General features: G+C 40.0%; 1 protein-coding gene across 1 annotated transcript in view; it reads right to left on the reverse strand.

Annotated features, from left to right (window-relative positions):
- Window positions 1–2,419: 2,419 nt before the first annotated feature.
- Window positions 2,420–13,075, reverse strand: part of Vps13a (vacuolar protein sorting 13 homolog A) — a 242,970-nt gene continuing 232,314 nt past the window's right edge. The window contains exon 72 of the mRNA XM_008833348.3: window positions 2,420–3,858. Coding sequence (XP_008831570.1) covers window positions 3,808–3,858 — 51 coding nt within the window. The 3' untranslated portion in view covers window positions 2,420–3,807. The remainder of the gene's footprint in view (window positions 3,859–13,075) is intronic.

The following is a 13,075-nucleotide window of genomic DNA, read 5'->3' on the forward strand; positions in this document are numbered from 1 at the left end:
TATACACACACATTCTAATGCATATGGTCAGGTCTTGTAAACTTATGAAATGGCTAAAAGTGTGAACTGTTTAACAAATGTTCTGTAACCCTTGCCAAAATTCTGGTGGTAACCACACATCTGCTGTTTGAACTATGTATGCTGTGCCTTCTGAAAAGATTAAGAATACACTGTTCTACCACTAGCACTGGCTGCATTGTGTTTCTTTGAGCTCATGGTTGATGGTTCTGTTCAAGAGAACAATCGCTACAGTCTTAATAGTAACTCAGAAGTGTTCCTGAGTCTCCTCCTTCTGAAATAAGTCTGCATCATCACGTTATGCTGGAGCTCTTAGGGGCTGGCTCAGTAAACAGACACAGATCTCTTCTGGGAAATGGAATCCTTCAGACCAAAGGTCCAGGACAGCTGTGGCCATTTCTTATTTGGAGGTTCACATGCTCTTGGTAAGGAACTTAGGGTGTGTGTCTGTCTCTCCTAAACCTTGAGAGGGTTTCTAACTGAAAATGGTCTAGCAGTGAGAAACTGACATTCAGTAGAAACTGTATTTAGAATTTTGCTCCTTTCTCAGGCTAACAATCTTTGGTTTCGTACTCTCTTGAGATGATGGGCAGTTGTAAGCCACAGCTGCCAGTCAGCCATGCCATGCCATGGTGAGGGGAAGAGAATATTCTCCATAGTGTACTGCACTGCTAGGCTATGATGATCCAGAGGGGATGTATACTATGAGCATTTTCTGCTTAAATATTTCAGCTCACATGGGTTTATCGGAAGCTGAGGAGAGTCTAGATTCAAAGTTAGTTCTCAGAGTGGTTACGTATGTTAAGGAATCATGTGTTAACATTCCTACCGCTGTCCTAAACCTTTTTTTCACTCAGCTCCTGGACTGTCAGTTTCAATCTGTTGGAGCAATTTCAAGTGTGAAGCCATTGAAGAGGAGCATTAATGTTGGAAAAGACTAGTCTTCCAAAGCAACACTAAGGTTTAAAACCTAATCTTTACTCAAGACAGGAAGAACTGGACAAATAGATGCTAAATTTTATTTGAAACAGTTTAGGTCTCAGAATAGTCAAGACAATCTGCACAGGAGAGCAAAGAGATGGACAAGTAGCTCTTAAAACCTCATTTAATTTTATGCCTTAAAGAATTTATGAGTAAAAGATTGTATAAGTGTAATAATTCATCTGTAAACCTAAAAATGTACAGCCAATTTTGAAAGAGATGTACCCTAGCTCAGAAAAATGTTATTGAATAGGTTAATGCTGTTGTAATAAAATGCTTCTTCTAATTAAAAAATAATAATAATTTTTAAGGACATACAAAAAAAATTCAAACACCTAAATAAATAAAAATTATTTTTTGAAAAGAATTTTAACAAGCTGGGCGTGGTGGCACATACCTTTAATCCCAGCACTCAGGAAGCAGAGGCAGGCGGATCTCTGTGAATTCAAGGCCAGCCTGGTCTACATAATGAGTTCCAGGACAGCTGGAGGGAAACACTGTCTCAAAAAGACAAAAAAAAAAAAAAAGAATTTTAAGTCATCTAAAACAAGGCATATACCATTTTTAATTTGTCATTCCTTCCAAATCTTTGCACACATGTATATTATAGATATATCTGTGTCATTATTTGAACTTAATACATTCTGGTTCATTAAAAAAAAAACAATATCTAAAACATAAAAATGAAGACATCTCTGTGACCCCTCCCCATCCCACATCATGGCTGAAGGTTACGAGCTCTCGGTCTCACTGATCAATTAACATGAAAAGGGCTCAACAACGGAATTCAAATTAAGGACATTCAACAATGTGGTTTTAAAATTTCAAGTTCTTGGGGCTGGAGAGATGGCTCAGTGGTTAAGAACACTGGTTGTTCTTGCTGGAGATCTGGGTTCAAATCCCAGCACCCACATGGCAGCTAACAACTGTCTGTTAACTCCAGTCCTCCAGAGAGTGATGGGAGGTAGATGATTGATAAAGAAGAGATATGTCTGTTTTTATTAGTGCAGGAACAAAAGGGACGGGACATTGGTGTGGATGTGCAGTGGTAATAAAGACCCACTCCTGCCGGCTGCCAGAGGGTGTCAGGGCTGCTGGGCCTATTGTATTCTTGCACTTCTTCATGGGACACACAGGAACTTACAACTCTAACTTTTCTCAACACTGAGATCATGAAATGAAATGGTTACCTGAGGACTAGCAGTGACTGGAATGTGAAGAAGGCGACATTTCCGAAGAGGGGAATCTGATGGAAACTTTCTGACCGCCTCTCCCCACAGGTTTAATTGTGATGTGTCCAAACTGCAGCAGGAGGGAAAATGCACACTTCCCCTTGCAGAAAGGCCTGTGTGGGGACAGCCAGTGGCCACAGTTCAAAATTCTGATTCAGTGTATGTTAGCTAGAAAGCATTCTGGGGGACACAGTCTGGAATGCTGTTTATTTCAGCTTTTACAACAAAGCAAGGGTTTGACAAGCCTGTAGATTTCACAACCATTGACCAAACACAGTCTGCAATTCCAAAACCAGCTTATAACAAGTTGGTAGCACATACAAACACTGTGTGTCATTCAGTAACCGATTAAGACATTCTGTTCACAATTCACAATTGTACATTCCCTTTAATTTTAAATAGTCCATTATTATTAAGAAGCAAAAACCTTGGACAAAAACCAAAGGAAAACTGCGATCTTATTTTGGACTAAGATGGAGTCCAGAATTTTTGTAGTGATGAACCTGTATGTTTAAATAAGTATTTCTCATCCGAATAACTACAGAGAAAGCAAACCAGAAATTCTTAATCTATGGCAACAGGACAGGTTATTGGCAAGACGTAGGGTATGTACATTTACTTATGAGAGATGCTCTCTTTTCTATAGCATAATTAACTACATCTAAGATGTTGGAAAAAATTTAAGTTCTTGTTACCAGTGAACAGAAAGTAGGTATTATTAAGGCTTCAATAATTTTTCTTTGAGAACAACCGTCTATTAAATAGATCAATTGGGTAAACTCATGGAGTTGACCTGAGGAAGTATTTCTAAGGCTCTAATGATGTGGAAGAGCCTCTACCTTTTGGGTATGCTATTCATTTTGTTTTCTAGACTACCTTAAGGCTGGGCCCGAAGAGGTATTTATGCCCAATCTCAAAAAAGATTGCTCTTCACAATCATGCTATGCATTTTAGTATAATCCAAATCCTTTATTTTAAAAATAAAGCAATACCAAAATATTTATTTGTAAAAAGAATTTCATGATTCTGAAGAAATTACTGCCAAAGTTCTCTTGATGCCCCTGAGGCAGTACCTAGCTTGATCATTTACCATCACTGAAGGAAACTGAAGTAAGCATGGCAGAAGTTTAAAATGGTAACTTGGGAAAACTAAACTTTGTTTGATATAAAGACTGACTATGGGCAGTCTTGCCACCACTACCAAGAATAATCTAAAGTAAGCATTTCTTCCTCTTATAAAACAGTATTAAGACTCATAACCATATGCATGATTCAAATTAGGAAACTGAATGGACCTCCCCAAAATTGAAGTATTTTAAAACCACATAGTTATTTAACCTGATTCTGCTTTTTTAAAAAAGAGTCTAAAACAGGGGTTAGGGATTTAGCTCAGTGATAGAGCGCTTGCCTAGCAAGCACAAGGTCCTGGGTTCAGTCCTCAGCTCCGGCGGGGCGGGGCGGGGGGGAAGACAAAAGAGTCTAAAACAAAGGATCTTTGAAAGTGCTCCTATAATGCGCCTCCCAGCAGACAGAAGGTACGCCATGGACACTGTGGTAGCGGACTGCCCGGCCTTACTCAGAAGCTTGGGGAAGGTTCTCTTGCTTCTTCCAGTTTTGTAAGGATCCACTGTGGTGGAGAAAAGAAAAAACAATTACTTATGTCAATGAAATTGTGATGAAACAAAATATAATATATGGAAATCTAGGAGCTGACTTTCCAGTTTGGTTAGAATATGCTGATAACTATACTTAAAACTCATACTGAAAACCTGATTACTGAAACTGCCCAGATGGCTCAGAAACAACGGTACTGGGTTTAATAGTGGGAATATTTCTCTAAGGTCTTTGGAACCAGAAGCTCATCTTCAGAATAAGAAAAGTAAAGTAAGTCATTACACCAGAAAAGGAAATTTGGTGACGGTTCTGAGTAACTAGCATAGACTAAAAAGCATTCATGTAAAATTCCTTCCACCTCATGCCAATTTAATTTAGTTTAGTACACACAGTGCTAAACCTCCGTGATTAGGTATGTAAGGATCCTGTTTGAGCAAGATTACATACAGTTCTGCAGTCGGCTGTAGTACACCAACATCCTTGAGCAGTTTTGATGCTCTCATGATAAAATTTTTTTTAAATTTATTTTTATTTTATATGTATGAGTATATTGTCTGCATGTAGGTAAGTGCACCCATGTCGTGCAATGCCCATGGAGGACAGAAGAGACTGTCAGATCCCCTGGAACTGGAGTTAGGACAGTTGTTAGCTGCCATGTGGGTGCTGGGATTCGAACCTGGGTCTTCTGCAAGAACAACCAGTGTTCTTAACCACTGAGCATCTCTCCAGCCCCCTCTCATGATAAAAATTTCTAATCAAGGACTTGAAATGTAACACAAATCTAGCAACAGTGTCCATTAATGTGGGATCTTCGTGATGGCTGGAAGTTCTCAAGTTGATACAGGGGTACCCCTTTCACCACCCCACCCCAACTTCTGGCAGCAGAGCTAGGAGCAAGACTCTACCTGCTGGGGAGCAGGGTAGAAGGTAGACAGGGCTTTGCTGTGGTGAGACCTAGCACCCAGTAGAAACTCAAGTTTCACATAGGCTGCTGTAAGACCTTACCTAGTAGTAACAATATAGGATGTAAATAGAGTAAATACTCCAATTAAAAGACAGAGTGGCTGACTGGATTAAGAAAACCAAAAGAATCCTAAACCCAACTCATATATTACTTAAAAGAAATGTACTTTACCTCTAAGGGCACATACAGATTGAACTGAAGGGACAAAATTAGATTATTTCATGCAAATGGAATTCAAAAGAAATCAGGGGTAGCCATACTTAGCTTTAAATCAGAATCTGTGGAAATAGACTAAGGAAGTCATTATTCAATGTTTTATAAAATGTCAACTTGGCACACTCAATACTGGTGTACTCAGATATATAAAGCACATACTAGAAGACCAAATGGGAGAGACAGACAGACTACAACACAGCATTACTCAGGGACTTTAATACCCTATTTTCAGCAATGCAGATCATTCAGATAGAAATCCAACAGCGTTCACTTGCACCCTAGACCAAATAGACCCTACTATGCCACAAAACATTCCACCCAACAGCTGCTAAATACACATTTTTCTCACCAGCAGAGAAGAGGTCATAGAGAGTCCTAACACAAATCTAAAAAGCTGAAATAATATCAAATATCTTTTCTGACCACAGTGGAATAAAAGGCATCAGTAATAAGGAAAAATCTGGCAATTATATGAATACATGAAAATTAGATAACTTCATTTGTTTTATAATTTTAATTTTTTAATTTATTTTTATGCGATGTGTATTAGTGTTTTGTCTATAGGTACATGTGCACCTATGTGTTCAATGCCCACGGGGGCCAGAAGAGGGTGTCTCATTCCCTGGAACTGGTGTAACAGATGGTTGTTAGCAACCATGTAGGTGCTGGGAACCAAACCTGGGTCCTCTGCAAGAGAGCTAGTGCTCTTAACCACTGAGCCATCTCGTCAGTCCTGAAAATGAAATAATTCACTCTGGAACAACCAATGTCTCAGGGAAGAAATCAAGAAGAAAATCTAAAAATTTCTTGAAACAAACAGAAGTGGAGACAAAACCTAGCAAAACCTATGGGCACGGCAGAGGCAGCACTAGGAGGGACACATACCAATCTCTACATCAAACAAGCAAACAACTATCAGGGGCTAGGCCACAATGGCGGACTGCTTGTCTTAGCATGCACAAGGTGCTGGATTCGCTCTGTAGACACACACGCACATGCATGCACGCACACATGCACACACACACACACACACACACACACACACACACACACACACACTAAACCACTTTTCACTACATCTTAAGGATCTAGAAAAACACTCAAATTAGAAGGAAAAAAAAATCAGAGCAGAAATAAATGACAGAGAAACAAAAACAAAAAAACCCCAAACCCCAACCAACCAACCAACCAACCAAGAAAACAACAACCAAACAATCAACAAAGTGCTTATTCTTTGAAAAGATAAACTACAGAAATCTTTAGCTAGCATAAGAATAAAAGGACAGGGCTGGCGCAGTGGCACATCCCTTTAATCTGCGCTAGGGAGGCAGAGGCTGGATCTCTGTGAGTTCCAGGCCAGCTGGGGCTACAGGGAGACCCTGTCTCAAAAAGACCAAAAAAAAGAAAAAGAGGATGAAATCAGAAATGAAAAGGGAGATATTACAAGCTGATGTCACAGAAATATAAAAGATCATTATGAATATAATAAAAATATAAAAGGTTATTATGAATATTTATAATATAAAAGGTTATTATGAATAGCTATATATTAACACAACACATTTGATAACCTAGAATAAACAAACAGTAGATATATACACCTTACCAAGACTGAATAGTGAAGAAACAGAAAACATGGATCAATAATAATTAATTAAACTGATTCGTTAATAAAAGTCTTCTTTCAAATAAAAGCCCAGGACTAGATGGATTCACTGTTGAATGATACCAAACATTCAAAGATGAATTAATATCCTTAAATTATTCAAAAGGTAGAAAAAGAAGGAATTCTTTCAAAGATATTCTAATGAAGCCATCATTACTCTGATAGAAAACCCAGACAAGGACACTACAAAAATATGAAAACACAGCCCCAAATTCTTATAGACTTAGGTATAAAAATGCTCTATAAAAACTGTTAATCTGAATTCAGTAGCATATACAAACTAATTCCCCATGATTGAGGGGGATTCATCCCAGAGATGCAAGGATGGTTCAAATATATGTAAACTGATGTGATATACTACATTATAGAACCAAGGGCAAAACTCAATAGATGCAGAAAAGATATCAGATACAATTCAGCATTCCTTCATAATAAAACCATTGAAAAAATCAGGTTAAGAAAGAATATGATGCCTTGATGAAATGTAAGCCATGTATAATAAGCCAGGATCCCACATTATACTGAAAGCTTTCTCTGTATATTTTCTTTCAACATAGTTCTGGCAGTCCTAGATAAAGCAATGTCAAGAGAAAGAAAGGGTATCTAAACTAGAAAATAAGTAATATTGTCATTATTTGCAAATGACCTGATGTTTTATACTGAAAACTCCAAAAGTCTACCCCCAATAATCAGAACTAACAAATGAATTTAGTAAAATTTCAGGACACAAAAATTACAAAAAATTGGTAGTATTCTTGTATGCTAAGGGCCAATTATTTGAAACAGAAACGAAGAAAACCAGTATCATTTATAATAGGTTAAAGATGCCTGTAGATAAATTTAATAGCCAAAGAGGTGAAAGACACTGATGAAAGAAATTAAACAAAGGAGCAGAAAGATGCCTGTGATCCCGGGGTGAACGCCGTTGTTAATATGTCCATAACTACCCAAAGTAATTTTCAGATTCAAAGTATTTACCAAAATACCAATGACATTCTTTTCACAACTAGAAAACACAATCCTGAAATTTATTGGGGACCACAAAACACCCAAACATCGTAACAATCTTTAGAAAACTCTAGTTCCAGGGGATCCAATGCCCTCTTCTGGCCTCTAATAGCAATGCACAACACGGGTGCACTTATATACATGCAGTCATAACACTCATACACATTAAATAAATAAAAAGTTAAAAAACTAAAAAATAAAGCCAGGCATGCCTTTAATCTCAGCACTCAGGAGACAGAGGCAGGCAGATGTGAGTTCAAGGCCAGCCTGGTATATATAGCATGTTCCAGGCCAGCTGGGGCTTCAGGGAGACCTTATCTCAAAAAAAGTAAACAATACATCTAAATAAACATTTCTTAAAAGAGGGCGTATTTATGACCAAAAGTTCCATGAAAAAACTGCTCATCATCATTCATCATTGGGAAATGTAAATCTAAGCTACAAAGAAATATTACCTCATAATGAAGATTGTCATCAAAAAGAGTAACAAGGAGGTGCTCTGGTAAGCATGTCAAGAAAAGAACAATAATGGCAGGAATGCAAATTACTACATCCATTTTGGAGGACAATATGGAGATTACTCATAAAATTTAAAATCTACCCCTGGGCCTGGGGGCACGGGCCAATAATGCCATCTACTTATGAGGCTAAGTCAGAAAGATCACAATTAAGGCCAGTTTGTGCAAAGTAGCAAGACCTATCTCAAAAGAAAAGTAATAAGAGGGCTGGGGATATAGTACAGTGGTAGAGTGCCTGCCTACCAGGCACGAGGCTCACTATCCAAAACAGAAGGAACTCAGGATATGGAAGGGTTATCTGCATTCCTATGTTCACTGCAATACTATTTAACTCACAGTAGTCAGGAAATGAGAATGAGCAAAGTATCCATCAACTGATGAATGGATAAAAAGACATACGGTACATATGCACACAACAGAACCAGCCTTCAGCTATAAAAAACAAGTCCTATCATCTCCAACAATGTAGACAAAATGGGAGATAGTAAAGCTAATTATCTAGGCACAGAAATACAAGCATTGCATGGTCTCATATGGAATGTGAAAAAAAAAATTGTATCTCACAGAAGTGGAGGACAGAATGGTGGGTAAGAGGCTGGAGATGGGGAGAAGTGGGGAAGGACTGATGAACAGTATGGTGGCTTTTCACTCTCAACATGACTGTATTTAGAATCACCTAGAATACTGATGAAGTATGCCTCTCTTCTTCTGGGTGTGCATGTGAGGGCATTTTCAGGAAGGATTAACTGATAGGGAGAAAAGGCCCCAAATGTGGGCAGTATCACCACCTACAGGCTGGGACCCAAGTGGACTGAAAACAGAACAACAAAAAAGCCAGCAGAGTGGCAGGACCAGCCTTTCTCTGTTTCTTAGCGGCCATGATGTAAGCTCTGGTGAGAACAGAGTGTGAGAAACCTGTTCAGGTGTGAGAAACCTGTCATGACGGACTGGCACTGCTGAAACCATGAGCCAAACAAATCTCTCTTGAGCTGCATCTACCAGGCATTTTGTTATACCAACACAATAATATAGAAAGTTAATACTGAGAGTTGGGGGTCACTGTGGTGACTATTCCTGGCCATATGGTTCTGAAGTCTTTGGAACTACTTTGTAGGAGAAATTTGGGAAAGGTTGGAGATCTGGACTAGACAAAAGCCCTCAAATGATGCAAGCAGAGCTTAATGGGCAACTCTAGCACTAGCTTAGAAGACTAGAAAGTCAACAGAACATGTGGACAGAAAAGACTGCTCATGAGGATTCAGAGACTGTTTGGGAATTTGACAAACTGCCACAGTGTTACATCTGGTCAAAAAACAAAAACTGTCTAACCTTAATCCATATAATGAAACTCTGCCAGATGCCAAGTTTAAAGGTGACAGACTAATTTGGTGGAGGAAATGTCAAGACACTAAGTCATTCAAGTCATGGCATGGTAATTGATTACTTTTAGTCAAACTGATAGTGAGGATCAGGAGTAAGAAGCAGAACAGAAGAATTTGAAAAACACACATAGTCTAGCCATAGTTAAAATTTGTGGACAAGAAGCGTGTAGTTCTGCTCATTCACTGCTGGTGAGAATGCGAACTCATGCAAGCACTATGGAAAGCAGTGTGGAAAACTCTCAAAACACAAAAAATGTGCTACCATATGACCCAGTTATACCACTCCTTGGCATACACCCAAAGGACTCATCCTACTACACAGATACCTGTACATCCATGCTTGTTGCTGCTCTTTTCACAATAGCTAAGAAATGGAAACAACCTAAATGTCCCTCAACTGAGGAAGAGATTATGAAATGTGGTACATTAACACAATGGAGTTCTACTGAGCAGTAAGAAAAGATGAAATCATGAAATTTGCAGGTAAATGCATGGAACTAGAGACTGTTATATTAAGTGAAGCAACACAAACTCAAAAAAAAACAAGTTACATATGTTCTCCTCATTTGTAGATCACAGCACCAATCTCTTCTATGTGAGTACATATCCTGATGTTACAACAGGAGCCAGGAAAATGGAAAGGAAACATGGAGGTAAAGGAAAAGAAAGAACCTGAAAGACATTATCGTGTGTGTGTGTGTGTGTGTGTGTGTGTGTGTAAGTCTGAGTGTTTGGCTGGGAGGGGAGCGGACATGGACATGCAGGGGGCCATGGTGGGAGAAGAGGGAACTCAGGAGATGGGGGATAGTAGCTGAGGTGGATGTTATTGGGGGAGGGGGAGGTTAATGGTGGCTTGGACTGGGGAGGAAAGATGGGAGGAAGGCGACTGAATGGGGGGTGAGAGTAGAGATGAATCGATCTTGTGGGGCTAGGGAAGCCAGAGGGATATGTGTTGCCTCCAAAATCCCCTGAGAAATGTACATAAGGTATCTGAACATTAGTGTATATATGTATACCTGGGAACACAGTGCCAGACAGGAGAGACCTCCCTTCAGTGGTTGGTCACAGTAGCCTAAGAGACTCCCAAAATAACATAGGTTATTGCCAGAGCACTTGGTTATCTCCCAGAACTGGAAGGTAAGACCCTATGCTGAAGACAGGACATACTTTGGACACAGGACTTGGACCAATGGAGCAGTAACTAACCTGGAAGCTTTCTAACTAAAGTTTACCTCTCACAGTTTTAAAGAATACTATGCAAGCTGCTAAGGAAGAAAACCAACCAATGGTTCAATCCAGCCCTAAATCCTAATAGCTGCAACGACTGGCACAGCAAAGACCTTTTGGTGCAGTAGTGGCACTGTTATTTATCTAATGGAATTTAAAGCCCTCTCAATGATAGTGAACTGATGGGTAGCACTGTAAACACAGTCAAAAACACATGGCTGGAGAGGTCACAGAACCTAGAGAAAACCCTATCTCTGTCATAACTCTAGACAAATGAAACTTCTTACCACATGCTAAATATATTTACAGACAGTATATTGTACACCACTCATCAAAGCTTCTTCTTGCAACAGATGGAGGCTACTTCAGAACCCCACAACTGGACACACAGAGAATATACGTCTGAGAGATGCCCAGTCCTAGGTAGCACATCTACAGCTGAACCTCTACACCTAAAGCTCATGGAACACAATGGAGTGAGTAGAAGAAAACTAGTGCAACCCTCAATTCTCATCAGTGAAGCTTCCTTATACAAGAGAGTGCAATGCACATCGAAGACCACAACTAGACAAGTTTTAAAGGCTGAGACTGCAGAGTGTGTGTCCCTGGATAGGATGTCTGTATTAAACCTCACCCACCCACGGCTCAGGGACCACTGCAGATGAGGGGGTGGAAAGATTTTAGGAGCCAGGGCTGGTTCATGAACACAGGGAAGCAGAGGCTTTCAGGCCACTGGAAGCTTGCACATGTGAACTTGTGGCAACGTGCACAGAACCCATGACAACTCAATCAGACAAGGGGCCCAGAGTAGAGCGAGGGAAATGGGCAGTGGGCCAGCCCTAGTCTGGGAACTACTGAAGACTGATTACTACTAGATGAGGGCGAGTAGGCCTGACTTATGATAGACTGCCTAGACTCCAGTGGATGAATCTGCACCGAAGGACATCTGGGTACAAATGCTTGACTGGATAGGACTCAACACGCATGGAGGAATATATAAGGTTGGGTGGGACGGGGTGAAGAGCACACATGAGGGAGGGGTCTAAATTTGATTGAGAATGGCTGTATAAAATGTGTAAAAGCTCAATAATTTTTTTAAATTAAAAAAGTGTGTGGTTCTTGAAGAAAATTTCCCATTAAAAACAAGTTGAGCATTTTGCACTGGTGTGGCAGGAACGACCTCCCTCCCTAGCACCCTGAACAAAGAAAAGCAATGCAGCATAGTCTGTGTTTGAGTGTACACACACAGTCCTGTCTGTCATAAATTATAGAGCAGAGTACCCACTCAGGATGTGCTACAGTATGTGGGAGACAAAGGAACTGAACTGTGCATGGGGTATTAAAGGCTAAGCTTTTCTTTGTTCCGGACTCTGCTTTAGAAAACTATCTCTCAGGGACTACACCAGTACAATAAATTGCTTCCTGTAAGACTTGGGATCCCTGTTTTCTGTTCAGATTATCTACTATCCTGGCACAATGAAATAGAAACCATGAAAGTATCACAGGAACTGAGCTGATCCAGCCCACTGCAGTCTCAAGGGTATAAAAGTGTGTGAAGTCATTTGAAAGGCTTTCTTTTGACAAGAGCCTATAGGTCACCCTGTTCACATAGCGCCACCCAGAGAAGTATTTTTTCCTCCAGGGTCAAGCACTCAGGCACCAAGAGGCCTCTATAGCCATGGCTTAAGGAAGCCTGGCTTCTGCTTAAGAGAGATGCAGACCTTTTCTTTATCCAATCATACTGGGTTTGCAGGCATGTAGAATGTGAGAGGTTATAGGATCATGGAAGCTTTTACCTGGACTTTTACTTTTATAAGAGAGAGAGTCTCATATAGCCTAGACTGGCCCTAAATTTTTTATGTAGCTGAGGATGACCTTGAACTACAGATCCTCCTGACTCCACCTGCCAAGTGTGGGACTGCAGGCATGTACCACATCTGGCTTGCACCCAGAGTTTGAGGACAGCCTGAGAGGCCAGGATATAGGCAACAGGGTAAGATTCCTTGGGTATTAAGTTACAGTTAGATAGCATCAAGATGTCATGTGTGCTATAGAGAGAACACAATTCATCCCCTATTCTGTTTTCTACTCTAGCATGACAATGCTGCCTTGGATCACATACCTAGATTGAACTTGCACAGGATGTGCAAACTGCTCCAAGGAATACAGGAGAAGAGTAATAGATTAGTGAGGCTACTGGTCTGGGTCTAGATGTGACAAGTGAACTGGAAGATAGTCATAACCAATGC

The sequence above is a fragment of the Nannospalax galili genome, unplaced genomic scaffold (genome assembly GCF_000622305.1).
Source record: "Nannospalax galili isolate Female #2095 unplaced genomic scaffold, S.galili_v1.0 scaffold1296, whole genome shotgun sequence".
Classification (NCBI taxonomy): domain Eukaryota; kingdom Metazoa; phylum Chordata; class Mammalia; order Rodentia; family Spalacidae; genus Nannospalax; species Nannospalax galili.